This window comes from Volvox carteri, assembly GCF_000143455.1.
Source record: "Volvox carteri f. nagariensis unplaced genomic scaffold VOLCAscaffold_73, whole genome shotgun sequence".
Classification (NCBI taxonomy): domain Eukaryota; kingdom Viridiplantae; phylum Chlorophyta; class Chlorophyceae; order Chlamydomonadales; family Volvocaceae; genus Volvox; species Volvox carteri.
In genome coordinates this window covers 218,439-236,614 of record NW_003307616.1, presented here as the reverse complement: position 1 = coordinate 236,614, position 18,176 = coordinate 218,439, and the positions used below count along the sequence as shown (strand labels likewise).

At 57.8% G+C, this 18,176-nt stretch overlaps 3 protein-coding genes across 3 annotated transcripts; 2 read left to right on the top strand and 1 right to left on the bottom strand.

Annotated features, from left to right (window-relative positions):
• Positions 1 to 322: 322 nt before the first annotated feature.
• Positions 323 to 8,408, top strand: VOLCADRAFT_107667 (uncharacterized protein; the record flags this gene model as incomplete). The annotated part of the gene is made up of 14 exons (XM_002957412.1): positions 323 to 569; positions 1,289 to 1,496; positions 2,093 to 2,158; positions 3,032 to 3,204; positions 3,568 to 3,607; positions 3,886 to 4,152; positions 4,669 to 4,742; positions 4,961 to 5,144; positions 5,526 to 5,747; positions 6,194 to 6,254; positions 6,612 to 6,788; positions 7,358 to 7,486; positions 7,829 to 8,010; positions 8,274 to 8,408. The coding sequence occupies exons 1-14, from the start codon at positions 352 to 354 to the stop codon at positions 8,406 to 8,408; spliced, it is 2,136 nt and encodes a 711-aa protein (XP_002957458.1). The 5' UTR covers positions 323 to 351.
• A 1,138-nt stretch (positions 8,409 to 9,546) lies between these two features.
• On the bottom strand, positions 9,547 to 14,236 carry VOLCADRAFT_98510 (uncharacterized protein; the record flags this gene model as incomplete). Its single annotated transcript, XM_002957364.1, has 12 exons — positions 9,547 to 9,570; positions 10,041 to 10,232; positions 10,569 to 10,738; positions 10,954 to 10,985; positions 11,219 to 11,302; positions 11,434 to 11,494; positions 11,673 to 11,856; positions 12,141 to 12,176; positions 12,321 to 12,431; positions 13,366 to 13,631; positions 13,890 to 14,008; positions 14,193 to 14,236. 12 exons carry the CDS (start codon positions 14,234 to 14,236, stop codon positions 9,547 to 9,549), a joined length of 1,323 nt encoding a protein of 440 aa, XP_002957410.1.
• A 459-nt stretch (positions 14,237 to 14,695) lies between these two features.
• On the top strand, positions 14,696 to 18,176 carry VOLCADRAFT_98509 (uncharacterized protein; the record flags this gene model as incomplete). The annotated part of the gene is made up of 7 exons (XM_002957411.1): positions 14,696 to 14,889; positions 15,352 to 15,403; positions 15,618 to 15,722; positions 16,235 to 16,549; positions 16,806 to 17,003; positions 17,416 to 17,551; positions 17,893 to 18,176. 7 exons carry the CDS (start codon positions 14,696 to 14,698, stop codon positions 18,174 to 18,176), a joined length of 1,284 nt encoding a protein of 427 aa, XP_002957457.1.

Sequence of the window (18,176 nt, the reverse complement as noted above, 5' to 3'; positions counted from 1 at the left end):
TATGTCTGGCACACGTTTCATTACAGAAGTGTACGCGTCTGTCGGGTCTTGCTGGGTCGACAGACTAACCACCTTAACGGAAAATCTCGGGAACGGGCTTGCAAGCAACAATAGAAATGGACCAGCGGAGGCAAGCGAGATGAATTTAAAAACTTATCAAGTATCTTTATGTTGTGTTTAAACTTAAGTTTGCAACCGAAACGCATGGCGGGTTCCGGTCTTCTCAATTTTGTTTCTTCCTTTCTTCAGTGATTAATCGGGTGCTGCATATCCAAACAAAAGCTTTTAGTGACGATGTGTGCTTTGACTAGTTTTGGTTTACTTTACCTGCGGTAGACCTACAACATAGCTATGAACGCAGGCAGCTGTTCTATTGCAAAGATGCGGGCGCAAGCTCATCGATCAGTAGTCGCCGGGACTGTCTGCCCATCAATTTTCAGGCGTTGGACTGTGTCGTGTGCACAGCGACCATGCACGCGAGCAGCTGCCGCTTTCGACAGCAGGCGTGTGGAGAATGACTCGCTTTTGGAGATACAGAACCCGTCTACTTCGGATCCGCTTGTCAAAGAGTGAGTATGTGTTGGTGTTCGGGGCAAGCATTTTTGTAGCATCGGCCTCACCGCAGAGCGCGATCCTTTCCAATCCCTGCTTATGGAAATTTCTTATGCCCCAAAACTCCCGGACATTTTACAAAAACCACTTCCTGTAGGGTGTTGCCACGTTAGAAGAAGGTATCTTTTTCAGTCCGGCTTGACCGCTGCGTGCCTGAGCATTTGCCGCTGACTCAGACACCCCGCCAACTTCCTTAACACTCCACACGAAAGTGTTTCGAGATCCGTTGCGCGCGAAACTCCTCAATCCTGCGGTTCGGTCCCGGCATCGGTCCCCCTCGCCTCACCCGTTTTTCCAACGTCTACTTTCGCTTTCGCAGGCGTTCAGCCCTAAAACCCTGTTAAACCCATGACCGCCACCAACACCGCCTGCCTTCAACCTTTTCCACACGTTTGCCTTCTCCTACCGGCACCTACATCACCCGCATGCCACTCTCTTCAACCCCATACCCCATTACCCTCCGCTGGCACCTCTTCCCATTTGCCCAAACATAACTCGCCTCGCTCCGGGCGAACATTCATCCCATTTTACACAGCTCCTGAACAATTGTTAATATGTCATCTCGCGCCCCCGCACATGCATATTTCCGTCACAGTTATACCTACAGCTATACCCACACCACTCTATTCCATGCCGGCCCAAAATTGCCCCCAACATCCTTCCCCCTCTCCTCTAGCCTGGCCGACGTCCTTCACTTGACCCGGAAGCGCGCCCCCTTTGACAACGAGTACCTTCTTGGATTGGTTTGGCGGGAGCGGCGGCACCTTGCTTTGGCGCTGTTTACTCTGCTGCTGTGCACCGCCTCCAACCTGGCTGCACCCGTGCTGTCTGGTATGCTGCTGGAAATGCTGGTCAGCGGACAATCAATGACCAAGTATGCGGAGGTGAGCGAGGGCTGCAGGCGGGGGGGGATTCGCAGGACAGGGACTGGAAAGGAGCAGCAGTCGACTCAATATATGTATATAGATCTTTTATGGCCGGCCGAAGCAGACGGAGAAGGGCGTGTGCGTGTGCGCGGCGGGGGTATGGGGGAAGAACGAGGTCCGGGGGGGTGGGCGCCCGCCCGCCGGGTAAAAATGTGTGTGGAACGGGTGGGATGGGCGTTGCGAAAATGAACGGGAGCGATCGGCATGCCGTGTGGTGATTGTGATTGCTGTTGCGGGGGTGATGTGGGAATAATCCTGTTGATACTTGTTGACTTGGTAATGACTTGTTGACTTGGTAGCTTCGGGGGTTTGAAGTGTTTTTTCTCTGAGCGAGGATGTGGGTGAACGCGGAGTCACGGGATTATACGTGGGGTGTGTGTGCGCTTATTGCCTACGTTGCCTAACATCTCGGTTAAGCTCTTTCCAGCACCCTCTTCCCCCCTGCGCACTGACTTTCCTTCTTGCAACCCGCCTGTTGACCTGTTGAGCAGTTAACGCCTTGCTTCTTACACGGAATGTCCCACCTGACTCTCGCCACCTCTCCCCCCCCCCAGGTGTTTGCCATTCTGGCCACGGGCTACGTCCTGGAGCCCCTCCTGACCAAGGCGCGTGGTGGGGTGGTGCATGCGTTCGGGTAGGGGCCGACATGTCACCTTGCCCCGCGTGGGGAAGCCAGGGAGGCTCCGACGTGGCAATAAGAACAAAGGGAGGGAGGTCCACGGATGGAGCGATGCCCTAGCGAGCCATGCACATCCGCCCCTATGCTGAAAGTGACAGGAGGACTGTAGATGAAACAAGTTTAGATGTATGCCGAGATCGCAGGGTTGGCAGAAGCTTGGACATGTTCTGTGTTGATGTTGGTGTTGGTGTTGGTGTAGGGCACCCAGTACAGCTGGGGCACCCGAAATGAGCCCAGCCACGTGTGAACAAAGGGAAGGTCCCTTTCCAAGCCAAGCGTGTGTGTATGTGTATGTCAGTGAAGTGAGACGGCGTGGTGGGTGTATAAATGTGTGTATGTATGTATGTGTATGGGGGGGATCCGTCTGGGTCTCATGTGCCGTCAGCCAGCTCGTCAACCTCCACCACCTCGCCCAACTCCCACTGCGGGCCCCTGGTACCTACCTGGTACCTACCTGGGAGGGGGAGAAAGGCCCCAGGCCCTCACGGCCCCGTTCGTGGTTCGTCTTTCCCCCAGTCTGGGCTCTTCCAGGACCTTCCTTCCCTGCTAATCCATTCGCGTTCCCGTTCTCCCTCCATCTCTCAACCAAACTCGCCATCTGCATGGGCATTATAGCAAAAAGCAATGTTAATTGCAGAACAATGCCCAAAATATTGGGCAGGTATTAATTGCCGCACAGAACGTGCGGTCGCAGATCAGTCAATTGGTTTGCCTGACTTTCCTTTTCTTTCGGCCTCCGTCCTCCTGTCTGTATAAAGATTCCCTCCATAAAGATTCCCTCCTGCATGCATGCACGCATTTTTATTACATACAGGTGTACATGTACAATGTGTTGTCGGCGGGTGAGAAGGTTCTGGCCACGCTGCGTCTGGAGCTGTTCCGCACCCTGCTGATGCAGCGGCTGTCCTTCTTCGACCGACACACCACCGCGGAGCTGACGGCGCTCATATCGGTGGAGCTGGATGCGGTGCGGTCGTTCATCTTTAAGTGAGCCCCGGGGGGAGTTTGGGGGTGGGGCCTAGGGTGTTCGTCGTCATTCTGGTTCTTCCCAGCCGCCCCTCACTGCTCTCTGGCTGGGCCACTGCTTACCCGGCCTCCTCCTTTGTAGTGTAGCTGAAAAGGGCCCTCGAGTTGGTAGTGTTGCGCTTTGCGCGTATTTGTATAGTTGTTCAAGGTGCCGCACTGTGTACCAGCTACTACTACATCCTTGCGTGTTCCCTCCTGCCCTCCTTTCCGCATCTTGCTACTGCTACGACGTCATTAACTGCGGCTTCCACCACTGCCCCCGCTGCTGCTGCGGCGACCGCTCCGAAACCGCACCCTATCCATCTGGCCTCCCTTCCGGCACAGCAACGTGTCTCGGGATAGAGGCCTCCGGGCTTTCCTCGAGGTGGGGGGGAACTGGCGGGGGATGGGTGGGAGGCATGGGGGTGGGTGTGGAGGCGGTGCGTCTGTCAGGGTGTTTGGTCAGGGGTTTGCGTGCGCTATATCTCGTTTCATCCCCTTGTGTGCTCCCTTGCTCACCGCTCCGCCCCACGTCCTTCCCACCTTTCTCCCTTCCCTTTTCTCCTTCTTGGTCCACTTCTCGCTCCCTTACACATCGACTTGAGGAGCCCCTCTCCCCACATCCCGACCCCCCCCTCCCGTTGTCCTTCTCCCGCGTATCAGGCCGCTGGGTCTGTAGTGGTGCTGTTTGCGCTGTCCTGGCGCCTAGCCCCCGTGTGCAGTGTGGTGGTAGTTGTGGCGGGGCTGGCAGCCGCCGTGTATCGCCGCCACACCCGGGATATCGAGCGGCGGCAGGGCGCTGCGCTCAGTCGCATGGTGGCGGTGGCTCAGCAGGCGCTGGACAACATGAGGATCGTCCGAAGCTTCGCGGGGGAGGCGCTGGAGAGGGAGAGGTTCCAGGCAAGGGGGGGGAAGGGAAAAGGTGTGGGGGTGGGGGGTTTGCCATATGCAAGGAGCAAGACACAGAGGCTCAAGTGTAACGCGCCCAACGTAGGAACGAAACGGCACCAACGTTGGTGTTGCGTGGGTTGAGCGAGAGGGTGTGTGTGTGTAACTAGGTAACACCTATCAGCAGACGTGGGGGAGGGGGAAGGGAGAGGTTTAAGATGGTGGAGACGAGGGGACGAATTCAGAGGGCTATCCAAACTGGGGAGCAAAGGGACGTGTTGTTTAGGTGTTTAGGTGAGCGGAGGAGGTTTGGCATGAATGAGGTGGGGCAGGGGGGGAAGTAGACAGGGCGAGGACGAGGGGGGTTATCAGGGAATGTGTTTGCATCGGGCGAATTTCGGGTGCCCTTTTCCCAGGGCTATAGGAAACGAATTCCCCTGAAGGTCTGTCACGTTGTGTGTCACGTCACGTCACGTCTTGAGCGGCCGAACGGGTTAATTCGCATCGGGCCCCAATCCACCACACGTCCTTCTGGGGCGCCCTCCCTCCCCTTCGCAGGCTCATGTGGGTTCCAGCTACCGAGCAGGGCTGTCCTTCGCAGCGGCCAAGGCCTGGTTCGAGAGCGCTAACCGGTGGGGCGCGGGAGAGTGATGGTGGGGGGGATGATGGAGAATGATGAAGGGGGGGGGAAGAGGCTATTTGATAGGGCAGGCGAACACGTTAAGAGACCCGGACCGGACCTGTCTTCCTTCGCTTTAACGTCAAAAGGTTTCTAGTTGCCATGTTATGCCCGTGTCCAAAACGCTTCCCGTGCCCTCTTTTTCCCCCTGTGGGAATGTGTAAACCGCAGGGGCGCCATTCACGCGTCTTTACTTGCCCTGTACGCCTGGGGCGGCTGGCTGGTGTCTAACGGGTTGATGCCGGTGCGGGTGCTGGTCAGCGGCATTGGCTTTACCTTCAGTCTTATGTACGCGGTGCAGGGCTCAGTCAACACACTCAGCGAGCTGCGGCGGGCGTCAGGGGCATTCCAGAGGGTGAGGGACGGGGGGGGAAGGGGTGCGGGAGGGCATGGCGGGGGCAGGATTTTTAGCGTTTTGGGTGGGGAGGGGGAGGGGGTGTGGGGAGGGGTTGAAGGCTGTAAAGGAGAGGAGCGGGTGTACGTGGATTGGAAGCTTGGGTTGCGGCTAAGAGCCAGTCCAGCCTCGCGTGTCGTCATTTCACACAGAACGGTTGTACACCTTGCCATTGATTTGGCCTTGGGTCGGCAGTGTGTACGACAAGCTGGGCCTCTTTTTGGCTAAGTGGCAGCCTGAATTCGGGTCCGGGAGGGTGCGGAACGTAGCTTGGGTTTGTGTGCTTTTTCTTAACGTACGGCCTTTATCCTACCGTACGTACTTCTTTGTCCACGTGTCCAGGTTCGTGACCTGATCCAGAACTCGGATCCAGATCCCTCGATGTACGGCGCACTGCCACCGGGCGCCTGGTGGGAGGTGGCTAACGGCGAGTTGCCTGCCGTACAGCCGTACGGTCCCGCCGCGGGCGATCGCGCCATTGAGGCTGCTCGTCGTGGTCGTGGGTTGGAGCTGCGTGACGTCTACTTTGCCTACCCGGCACGTCCCGAGTCAGGGGTGTTGCAGGTACGTGTGTGTATCGTGCGTGTGTGCTAGCTTGCTTACGTGTATGAGGTGCTTGGTTCCGGATGCCGCCATTCATCCAGCGGGGGGGTGCCCTAGATGGCTCCTGGGGCAGGGAGGGGGACAACAAGGTTGCCGTACGACTTTTTCGGGTTGTGGTACAACCCACTGATTGACATCTATTACCAGTGCTTACCAGAGTGTACTTGCCACCATGGTATGTCATCTCCCCTAAAACTTTAAAACCCTAAAACCCCAAACCCCAAGTAAGATGAAGAGGGAGCGGTTCTGGTTGAAGCCTTCGTCGTCCGTCCTCCTAGCCGTGCAGTCGGCTCAATGCCCGCCCCCATCCTCCTCCATTCCACCTCCCCTTGTTTGCATGCAATTTGACCCTTCCCCCCCAAACCCTCTACACCCTTACACGCATGGTCCGACGCACGGACTTGCAGGGTTTGCAGCTGACGATTCCCCATGGCCGTACGACCGCTCTGGTGGGCCTTTCAGGAGCAGGTGAGGGGGCAGGAGGGGGTCGGTGTGTGTGGGGGGGGGGAGGGGGGAACAGGAGGAGAACGGAAGAGGGGTGGGGGAAAGACGAACCACGAACCACGAGTGAAGCTGCTGCCAAGGAAAGAGAAGCAGAAAACTGCCCAGTAGGCGGTTTTGAAGGAGCCGGCCTCGGGAAGAGGGAGGAGGTAAGTAAGTAAAAACCTGGTTCGCGGTGCCTCAGCATTCCGGCGCCTGGGTTGGCCGGAATCTGGGTTGGCCGCTCGCAGCTTTATATAAACTCCGCTTTCGGCCCCCCCCTCTCCCCGCTCCCCCCTCCCCCTTCACTCGTTTGTGGTTCGTCTTTCTCCTCTCCCCCTTCAGGCAAGTCCACTGTCGCAGCCCTGCTATCCCGGTTTTACGAGCCCCAGGAGGGGGTCATCCTGCTGGATGGTCAGCCCATAGACTCGTTCACGCGGGGGGAGTGGGCGCGGGCGGTGTCCCTGGTCAGCCAGGACCCCGTGCTGTTCAGCGGCACCATTGCGGACAACATTGCGTATGGTGAGGGGCCCGGGTGGGGTTGGGGACAAGAGGGCGAGAGGCTTGGTGGGGGTGGGGAACTGGGTTGGGCTGGCATGGGTTGGGTTGGGTCGCACAGGGGGGCTACGGGTTTTGAGGGGGTGGGTAAGGGTGAGGGCGGGGGCTTTTGGGCTGCTTTAGATGCCTGGATGGTTGGGATGTGGCCATTCCCATGGCCGCCATATCCCGGGGTGTGTGTGTATGCATGTATGTATGTACAGAGGAAGGGTTTTTAATGCGAGGGGGCTTCCTCGGGGCTACGTGACTCCCTGCGGGTTGGGATCGCAAAGGGTACGGCACTATGGCCGGTGTAGTTTTCGATCCCGACCGGGCCCTCCCCCCTCCCCCTCCTCATCTGTTTCCCCACGGCCCCCCTTGCCTATTCGCCATTCGCGAGGTCGTCTTTCTCCAACTCCTTTCACCCCCTTGAAGGCCCTTCCCCTTTCATTCACCGCCCCTTACCCGCCCTCTTTGCCCTTATCCGCATGCGGATATAATTAATGACCCCCCCCTCTCTCTCTCTCTCCCGCACCTCCCCATGTTCTTTTCAGGTAAGTTCGGAATGGCTACTTTGGAGGAGATCCAGTCCGCCGCCAAGGCCGCCAACGCTCATGACTTCATCACCAAGCTACCTGACGGGTACCGCACCGTGGTGGGGGAGAGGGGAGTGCTGCTGTCAGGTAAGGTGGGGGGTACGACAGGGGGTGAAAGAAAAGGGCGGCTGATCTGCTGTGACCTGTGCAATTGCGTGGAGCGTAATTAATTTGCGGGGGAGAGGGATTCTCCCACGCCTTCAAGAACGCCTTTTTTCGGTCAGTTCTTCTTCTTGTACACTCTTTCCTTGGCAGCAGCTTCACTCGTTCGTGGTTTGTCTTTTCCCCCACTGTGTGTGTAGTTGTTACAGCTTCCCCCCCCCCCCCCACACACTGTTTTGATTCTTACCCCCCCCCTTACACACGCACACACGCACGCAACCCTACCCCAACCCACTCTTCCTCCCACCCCAACCCTCCTTAACCCAGGCGGTCAGCGTCAGCGTATCGCCCTGGCCCGGGCCATCATCAAGGACTCGCCCATCATCATCCTCGATGAGGCGACCTCGGCACTGGATGTGGTTTCGGAGCGACTGGTGCAGCAGGCCATCAACCGCCTGGTAGCGGGGCGCACTGTGCTGGTCATTGCGCACAGACTGGCAACCGTACAGGTGGGATGTGTGTTTTGGTGTGAGGGGGGATTGAGTGTTTGCAGGCGTTTGTGCGCATGTCCTGTTTTCCTTGAGCTCCCTTCTGGAACCTTCCACCTCAGAAGAATCCACTGCAGGGATCTTCCTGATCCTCCCCAACTGTATATGACTGACCCCTGTATATAGCAAAAGACATGGACGAACGCCATCTTTCATTCGCATCCCCATGCGTCCTGTTCCTGCCTGCGTGGCGGCCCTCCGCGGCCCACACCCCACACCCGCAGGCTGCCGACCAGATCGTGGTGATGCGCAACGGCCGGGTGGTCGAAGCGGGTACTCACGACCAGCTCATTGCCAAACCCAACAGCCACTACTCGGAGCTCATGAGCGTCCAGAACCTGTCCATGGCCTCTACGTGAGCAGGAGAGTCAGGAGGGGGGGGAGGAGGAGGCCGATGTGTTGCGGGGCTGGGACCCTTGGAGATAAAGCTATATGTGTTTGTTTTCTTTCATGTTGTATATACTCCTACTCCTACTACTCCTACTACTCCTACTACTCCTACTACTACTACTACTACGGCGCCACTGCTTTAAAGGGAGGGCAGAACGCGGTTACCGCGTTAATGTGAACCTCGTCAATGCTTCATGAGGAGAGCGAAGTGGGGTATTGTGTGTCTGTCTGTCTGCATGTGTGTCTGTCTGCATGTGTGCGTCGTCAGTGAAGCACACACATGTGGTGGTCACGTATCGGGCGCGCTGTGCTGTGCTGGGATTGGATTGGATGAGGTGCGACATGCGAGGGGTGTGATGGCTGCGGTGCGTAGGGGCGAGGGGGACAGTGGCCGATGGGTGAAAGATAGGAACGTGGGAGGGAGTGGGAAGGGGAAGGGAAAGGGGAAACGTTGCCAGTGTGACCTTTGCTGCTGTGTATATGGCCGTATCCTAGTGTTAGTTGGACTGCGTGTCGGCGTCGAATCCTGAATCCCGGTGGGACTGCCAACGCAGCGAGGTGGTTAGCAGGAAAGGGGCTCTCGCGTGGCCCTACGTCTGGGAGGGAATCTCTTACACCGCAATTCCCCAATCCCCCTTTCGGCGTGGAGACCTGGAGAAGAGTACGTGACACGGGGAAAATTCCCGGGTACTCCCACCACAAGCTAAACCTCCATTTTTAAATAGGTTATGCAAAGTGCGGTGGCGGATGGCGATATCATATCTTGTGTGGTGGCGGAGCGCGGGTGCGGTGCGAGAGAGGAGGAGGAGGGACCGCGCGCGTGTACTTGTACTTGTATTGCGGCTCGCATGGATGTCCGTGCACTAACCCTCGAGAGCTATTGTACGCTTATGATTATGTGTTCTGCTTCGGAAGGGTTGTGCGTGAGTTTTGTCGTGGTTTTAATGTTGTTGGTGATGACGAAATGTAATAGATTTGATAGGACGGAGTGTCAAGCGTCCGCCGATATAGGCGCCGATACAGGCCTGAGGGCAATACAATACCTCCAATGGACTTACATATGCAATAACAAGGCAAGTGTTTCAACATTACTCTTGCGTGGTCGTTTCATATGCCAAAATGAGGAGGACGCTAGGAGGCAAAGCGGGGGCCAGCACGCCGACGCGGCAGGTGACTTGCAGCGGCAGCACTCATGCCCACCACGGACCCTTCCCCCCCAATCCACGCAACCGCCCAGGTCCCAGCCAGAATTCCCCGCCCTTCTGATCACTCCTTGCGCCAAGCTACTTCCACAGACCGGCCCATGGGTCTCATATCGCGTGATAAGGGGTGCCTGCCTCTCCGTAAGCCGCTGCCCAAGCGGGTGAGTTGGGCACTCGGCAGAAAGGGGTTCCTCATTACCAATGCGAGAGGGAAAAACACACACACACGGCGTCCGCCACCTTCCCGCGCCCGTCATCACGCATTTCTCTCCCCTCGTCCGCTTCCACCCCACCCACACTACTTCCCCATCACGGCCTCTTACCCCCCTGCCTCCCAGCTCCCCCACCTAGTCCCCCACCCGCCGCTCCAGCGAACCTGCCCGGGCTGAATGCTCCCACCGGGCAGCTCTTTGCCCCCCCCTCCGTGATCATCTCCGCCAGCACCAGCCCCGTGCCGGGACCGTTGAGGATGCCCCAGCAGGTATGTCCCGTGGCCAGGTACGCCCCCTCACATCCCGGCACGGGGCCAATCACGGGCAGACTGTCCGGCGCGCAAGGCAGGTAGCAGGCCTGCTGAGCCTCCACAGCGGCCTGGGGGGGAGGACGGGGGGCCGAGTCCAAGGGACGGAACCCTTCGTGTGTATGTTGAGAGGGGGGTTAAGGGATGAGAAACTCCTAGGCAGGAAAGGGCGGAGCGGTATTAGCCGAAATCAAAAAAAGGTAACTGCCGACGCCCAACGAAACACCACCAGAAGCTGGAGGAGTCAGAGGCAAAGACGAAACTGCCCCTCGCAAGGAGGGAGCGACGGCGGCGGGGGTTAAGGTGAGGAAAACCCAGACCAGCCAAGGCCAGACCAACCCCCGTCACCCGCCCGACCCCTTCCCACAACCCCTCCCTAACCCTCCCCCAAGCCCCACAACTCTCACCTGCCCCAGGCAGGTGGCCAGGGAAGCCGCCACGGCGCGGATGTTGTCTATTAGGGGCTGCTCCACCGTCACTTGGGCAGCGCTGGGGGGAACGGGCAGGGACTGGGGCTCCCCGCACACATACACAGTGCCATCCGGGCGGGGGTACACCTCGGGCTCCACCGTACGGCCTACGGAGGCGGGGGGACCAGGGGGCCGTGGCAGAGGTGGTTAAAAGGGAGGTGGTGGGTTTTAGAGGGCGGGGAGGGCTGGGTGGGCAGAAGGGGCAGGCGGTAATACTACGCGTCGCACGTGTACATGCTAGCTGCATGGGGTAAGGATGGGGAAGGTGCAGGTGCAGAGAAGCGGGGAAGGGGAAGGGGGGAAGGGGGAAAAGACGAATCACGAGCGAGTGAAGTTCCTGCCGAGGAAAGAGTGCTGCGGCAGAGGGGAGGGGGGAGGGGGCGAGGAGGGGGGAGGGGGGAATGTGGGGAATGTGGGCTGTGGCTGAGGGGTTGAGGGGTTGAGGGATGGAGGGTGAGATAAACAGCCTCACAAATGACCTCTTGATGGCTGCGGGGGTGTCGGATGTGCGGTCCCACGTCCTAACCCTCCTGCCCTCCCCCCTCGCCCAGCACAGCGCCCCTCCACGCACTCTCCCCCTACCTTACCTGATGCGTATTTGAAGCCCGTAAAGAGCATATGGTTGCTCACGGGCTGCTGGGGCCGCAGCACCACGCTGTGGTACTTCTGACCTGTGATGGCCAGATCGGGTAGCAGCGGGGTGGGGGAGGGGGAGGGGGGAGGGGGCCCTCCTCCGGTGCCTCCCCCAACCTCCCCCGATCTTGCTGCTGCCGCTGTCAGCCATTCCCTGGCTACCCCCGACCAAGGGCCCATGGCGATGACCACCGCATCTGCAGGAATGACCTGGCCGTCCACAATAACACCTGGCGGGATGGTGGGGTGGGTTGTGGGGTGGGGGGTGGGGGGATTAGGTGTCATATGGGTGAGGGGGGAGGGATGAGGTGAGGATTATGTGTATGTGTGTGTGTGTGTATGAGGGGACCGAGCACAACACCGGAGAACAGGTTGGTAGTCAGGTTGTACCAACAAAAGAAGCCGTACCTGTCACACGGCTCCGCCTCTGCATCCCTTCGGCTCCCTCCCGCTCTTCCTCCACCCCCTCCAGCTGCAGCCCCTCCACACAGCCCCGCAGCAGTTGCGACCCACGGGTCACGGCCGAGTCAAGCAGTGCGGTGGTGAGCTTGTGTGGGTGCACCTGGGCGGTGTCGGAGGGGTCGCCCATCTCCTGTGCAATACGGCGAAAGTGGGGTTAAGGCGCATGCTGAGGGGGAACGGAGAAAACAACAGCGTGGGAGGGACCTGTGGAGGCGGAGGGTGAGGCGAGGGAGGGAGATACAACAAAACACCGTGCCAGGGAAGAGTTGCGGCCAACTGCTTATGGTCCATCAGCAAAGTAAATAGATATCCTTAAGACCCCTAGCCTCCTGAAACTCTGGACACTGACCCCTAAACCCTCGAAGAAACCCCAACCAGCCGCCTCCTGTGTCCTGAGACTTCCCACGTCCTCACCACCCCGGGGGCCTCCCCGACAGCCAAGTGCGGGCCCTCTCCCAGGAGACAAGGAGACAAGGAGGAGGAGGGAAAGCGGTTTATCGGCCAATGCCAAATCCGATCCGATCCGATTCCGAATCCTTTCTGATTCGACTCAACCGACTCGTTAGACGTGCGAGGTATGGATCCGGAACCCACCGACATGCCGACGACATGTCCGTCCACCCAGTCTGGAAGCGCCTCGGCGCCTCGGCGCCTCCCAGGAGCCGAAGGGGAGGAGCCGGGTGGGGGCCGCTCAACACCCAGCACCTGCGGTGTGTATGTATGTATGTGTGTGTGTGTTATGGCAGGCCACCGTACAATAGACGAGTAAAACGGGTAAAACTGCGGGAGGCACCCAACGTGGATGATCCACCCCAGGAGCTATCTGGTCGCTGCGTTCATGCGAGCCTCCCTCTATAAACCTACGTATCCATTGTCTATATTCTATGCACACGCTTCATGTGTGCATGTTGGAAGCGACCGGGGCTTTTCCCAAAGGGATGAGTGAGGTTAGCCCTTGGTTCCGGAGCGCAATTACTCCACTCCACGAGGGCCTCAAGTCCGTAAATTCTCCCTCACCCAGTGTGTGAAGGCACACACCGACATACAAACAAACAAACAAACATACATACATACAAACATACATACATACATACATACATACATACATACATACATACATACATACATACATACATACATACATACATACATACATACATACATACATACATACATACATACATAATACATACATACATAATACATACATACATACGGCTTCCTAAATCGAACAAATTTAGGAAAGGTTAAAGCTACCGCTAAACGTAACATGGTTAACATGGATCATGCAGATATTATTATGTTCTACAATTCCATGATCAACGGTATATTAAACTACTATTCTTTTGCGGATAATCGTTCAAGTCTAGGATCTATCGTACGTTTACTTACCCACTCTTGTGCCTTAACCTTAGCTCTTAAATACAAGCTACGCACAGCTGCTAAAGCATACATACATGATATCCTACACATATCACTTTCCTTCCCCAACCCATCCCAACGAGGTGCAACCTTCGCCAACAACTCCGCAAACCCACTTTCCCTTCCCCCCCCGCACATTTCCTCCTCTTCGGCCCATGTCCCCAACCACCTCGCACCCTCCCCCGCTCCCCTCCCCCCCCCCCCACCCCCAACCCACCTGCAGGGTGTGCACGGTGCGATATCCGATTCTCTCAGCCCCCAGCTGTCCGGCCAGCTGCTCATGCAGGCGGTAGCTGAGGCGAGCCAGGGGGCCCACGGGGGATGAGTCGTTCCAGTCGAGGGCCAGGAAGCCGCCAGCCTTGCCTAGGAGGTGGTGGCGGCGGTGGTGGCGGCGGTGGCGGCGGTGGGGGTCGGAAGGGGGAATGTCGTCAGCAGCGGCAGATATAACCATCAGGGTTTCAGGGCCTGAGCCGACATCCGGGCCTGTGCGTCGAGGGGATGCGCCGGGCCTTGAGGCCAGGGAGGAGGAGACCTTACACACTGGGAAGAGCAGGGGGCAGACGGGGTCTAGGATGGCCAGTGTGACGACCGTGTGACGGCCCGATGTTCATGCGACATCGCACGTATGTGTGGCATCTTTTGTGTTTTGTTTCATGGTTATGTAGAGGTTGACCCGCCGTTATGAAACGCGCCTGATCGTCGGATTGGAGCTTGGTTTCTCTGTTGGGCTGCTGCGCTCACCCGATGCCGCACATGCAGGCTCGTGGCGCTCCACGACCGTCACCCGCTCCGCCAGGCCCTTCTCCGCCAGGTAGTATGCGGTGGCGGCGCCGATGATACCGCCGCCGCAGATGACAATTCTGGTTGTGCGGGGCGGCGGAAGAGCAAGAGGGAAAAGGGGAAGTGTGGAGGAGGGGAGATGTGCGGGTGCGCTAGGGTGCTCAGCTGTTCACACAGGCCCAAAAGTCCGCGCGTTGGGTGCTAAAAGTTTGTTTTTTGCCACAATAGCTTCTCTTTGGAAAATTTTGTGCAAGGCTGCCGTACCTGGGCGTCGTCTTTCCGGTTCTTGCTTCGGCCGCAGAAGCCATTGCCTGTACACGATCGGCAAAAGTCGCGTCATTATAGCCATGAAGCTAAACAGTTGCTAGCTTCGTCATGCATATGGGACGCCTGTTCAGGTACTGTAGTTGGGCGTTAGAAACTACTTGAAAGGGGACCTGCATCCCCCTTGCGCTCAGGATTTTAACGAGATAAAAACGTTTTACCTTCACAGAATAGCACCTGTAAAGTGCAGGCCGCTTCAAACTGGGCCAGGTATTAATGATGGGAGTTAACCCCAACGTCGCGCGAACAATCATCGCTGGGCCCTTTGCCCGACAGGTAGTGGACGCAGCCAGACCGTTTTCAAGATGAGTAGAAGCTCCCTGATTTACCTCATCCTTAGGTCGTTAAAATATCTTTGTTGGTCTCGGAGCAAAGTGTCAATCGGAAAGGACAAATTTCCTCTTGAAAGGTTAACGTGGCTTGGATCATACAGTAATTGAAATATGACAGAAGCTGACGGGAGTCCTAAATGTGAAGCAGGGTCAGGCTCCGAGGCGGACCCAGACATCGCTTGGCCGAAAATCCCTGGCATCGTGAGAGCATTCCTTCGCGGTGACCTATCCCGGATTGACCCGCATTTGCCGGAGTGGCTGGATGTCTTGTCGAGTGTCGGAGCAGGCGAATGCTGGCACAAAAAGTCCAGGCAAGTTCGCTTGGCAAAGATCATAACAACGGAGCAGACCCGTATCAGTATATAGTTCTCTTAACTGCCCCGACTGTAGTATCGTAAAGTAGATTTGTCAAAAAGCTGTTGCAAGTACGGCGAACGCATGGTCAATAGAAACCACTCCAACGGTGTATGTTGGCACCACCCGTGCTCTTTCTCCGGCCGCATTCCGCCTAAACACCAGTCTAGCCATTGCAATCTACGCCCTTAAGACGGCCGTGTTTGCTGCACAGTTTGCGATCCTAACAACAAGTAACAAACGCCCCCGCGCCTCGTCCGTCTGAGCTCTTGAAGTCCTTCCACTTGCCTATCTGGATGCTGCTACTGCTGTCGGCGACGTGTGCTACACCTTTTATGCCATACACGCCCATCTCCCCCTTCTCCAACTACTCTCTCGCTCCAACCCCGTTTTTCCGGCGCCTTCGTCCCCAGCTTCAAATCGCACCTGTACGAAGTGTACAAGATCTGCAAGATCTGGGGCCAGGTAATGCAATAGACGGTAATGCAACCTCTCCTCCCCGTCCCTGCCCCCTCCGATCCACCCAGTGAACAATTGCCGTTCATTCACGCCTGACCTCCCAACACATCCCCCACAACGCGCGCGCATCTTCTCCTGGGCTATCCGTCTATCTCTGCTATCTCGGGCTCTCACGTCCCCTACCCTGACCCGCGGGTCTCCGCCTGCCTGCCTCACTCAGGACGACGACGTGTGCAAGTGCGCATTGTTTCACTCAGCCTACAGCAACAGCTACGTCAACCTAGCCATATTCAAGGAGTCCACGGATCGAACCCGATTGAGGGAGGTGAGCTGTTGTGATAGTGCTACGGGAGAGACGGAAAAGGGGGAGATTCGCGGGCCAGGGCTGCTTACGGGGTGCACGCGGAAAATGCAAGGAGGGGGGGTTCCTGGTGTGGCGATGCTCGCGCTGTTTGATGGCCATTTGTGACCGGAATAGGAATAGCGAACAGCGCTTCCATCAAAGAGCTAGAGCGCAGCTTCTATAGGAGTTGACTCCTGGCTCATGTTTAAAGGATGATTGAGGTTCGGGCTGCAGCATAGCGGTGCGGTGTGGTCGTGGTGGTCGTGGTGGTAATGGTGGCGGCGGAGGGTGAAACCTCAAAGGCCCACCAAAGCGGGTACGACTTCCCGCCAGGGAGGAGAAGAACCTTAGAACCTGTAACCAGAAATATTTGAATCCCGCCAAGGGACCGCAATAGCTACAAGATGACAAGATGTCACGTGCGTCAGGCTTTCTGGTGAGTCCAGCTTTGAAGTTGCGGGTGAGTTTTGTTCATTGCCGTACTGTACGAACAGCTCGTTGGGCACTCCGCGGAGGATCTCATCCATACCTTTTGTGTCGTACCGCGCCACAACCTCGTGTACGACGATCTACTCGCGAGGGCGCCGTCAGCGGAAGACCTTGCGGCGCTGGGCGTCGGTGGCGCTGGCGGCGACGACGGCGCTGCGGCGGCAGCTGCGCCGCCGTCGTTGCGGCGGTTAGTCCCACCAGAGGGCATCACTGTCCGGCACATTAAAACTGGCGAACCGTTGACAGTTGACCGTTTGACGGTTGCCCGATTCCTTGTGATGACAATGGCGGACTTCTGCGAGCAGTTGTTTTCCTGGCAGGTATGCCGGGGTGGCTCTTCTCCTTGTGGATGGCAGGGTGGCGCGGCGCGGCTGTCTCAATGGCATGTGGAGGGCGACTCTACAGAGGGAAAAGAAGGGAGGAAGAGGGCCGCCACAATATCAAAACACTTCCCCGCCCTGCCCTTCGATTCCCGCATGTGGGTCAATATGGGTTTAAGTCTGCCACAGATTCCCCCCCCCCCCTCGATGATCACGGAAGTCACTCACCCTCACCCAAACCCCAAACAACTTGAAGGACTCCATGTTCGAGAACCACAACGGGCGGCTGCTTTACGCGGGAACGAACCACGGGTCGCTCTGGCCCGGAGCCTGCAAGCCCGGTCTCTGGCACTCGGCGCTGTCCCGCATGGGGGCTCTGCTCAGGTTCGCTTGCACAGGACCCGAGGGTCGGCCGCTGGTGCCGCTGCCACCCGTGTTCGAGGGCTGTACGCAGGTGGGGGTGTTCGGGCGGGTGTGCGCCTGTGTGTATGGATGCCTCTGCGTGTCAGCTGCAGCGCTCCTTCTCCCCGTCCCGTCTCACAGTGTTCGCAACCCATTTCCTCGCCCGCATCCGCCCCTTCCTCCTCTTCCTCTTCCTCCTCCTCTTCCTCCTCTTCCTCTTCCTCCTCTTCCTCCTCTTCCATTTCCCCTCGCCCGCATCCTCCTCTTCCTCCTCTTCATCCGCGCCGATGCCGTGGTCACGCCGCCGGAGGTACCCCTCTAGCGCGAGACCCTTGTTCTCGTGTCGTCGGAGTTCATAGCTTTGTGATCTTCCTCGTACTCCCTAACTGCGTCTCCCTCATCTAAATGCCTCCCGCATCTCTCCCCCTCCCATGGGGGAACCGCAACCCACAAATTCGCCCTAGGTCATCACTGAGGCAGATCAATTGGCGGCCCGGGACGCCTACTGGGTGGCGGTTTCGGAGTGCACTGAGACTCACAAGCATGACGAGGCGCTTAGGCTGCTGAGGACAGCCTGTTGGCATAACCCGCATGTGGCAGGTGCGTTTTGGGGTTTTGGGGTTTGGGGTTTGGGGTTTTAGGAGGACTGGCTTACTGGGGAAAGGGGGGAGTCATCATGCGCTTGCTTGGGTATCATAAGTGTTTTTTGTCTTTTTTGTCTTTCCCTGCCGGCCCGTGTGCGACCCTCTCTCCGGTTAAGGGTTCTGCCTAGACCTGTCTACGTTTACAACGAACAGCTTGCTGCATTTTTTTATCAGCTTTTTCGCTATACGGGTTTTTACCTCATCTAAAAAAGCCGGTGGTTTCCTTACCACCTGCACGCATATCCATTTACATACACGCTCACACACGCGCATGTTTCCCCTTCCTTGTCCCCGCAGAGCCCCACGTGCTGCTCGCCCAGATCTACTGCCAGAGGGGCCAGTGGGTCGACGGACGGAGGCATGCGGACAGGGCAGTGCGGCTGCTGGGCTGTTGGGGCACGGCCTGGGACAAGAGGATGTCCTGGGAGGCATGGATGGCCATGGCCAGGGTACTGGCGCACGGGGCGGCTCGGGGGACCTGGCCCACCACACCCTTTGGGATGCTCAATTTGGGCCTGGTACCGGATCTGGATGAGCCGTACGACGTCACGGAGGACGAGCAGGACAGCGGGAAGGATTGA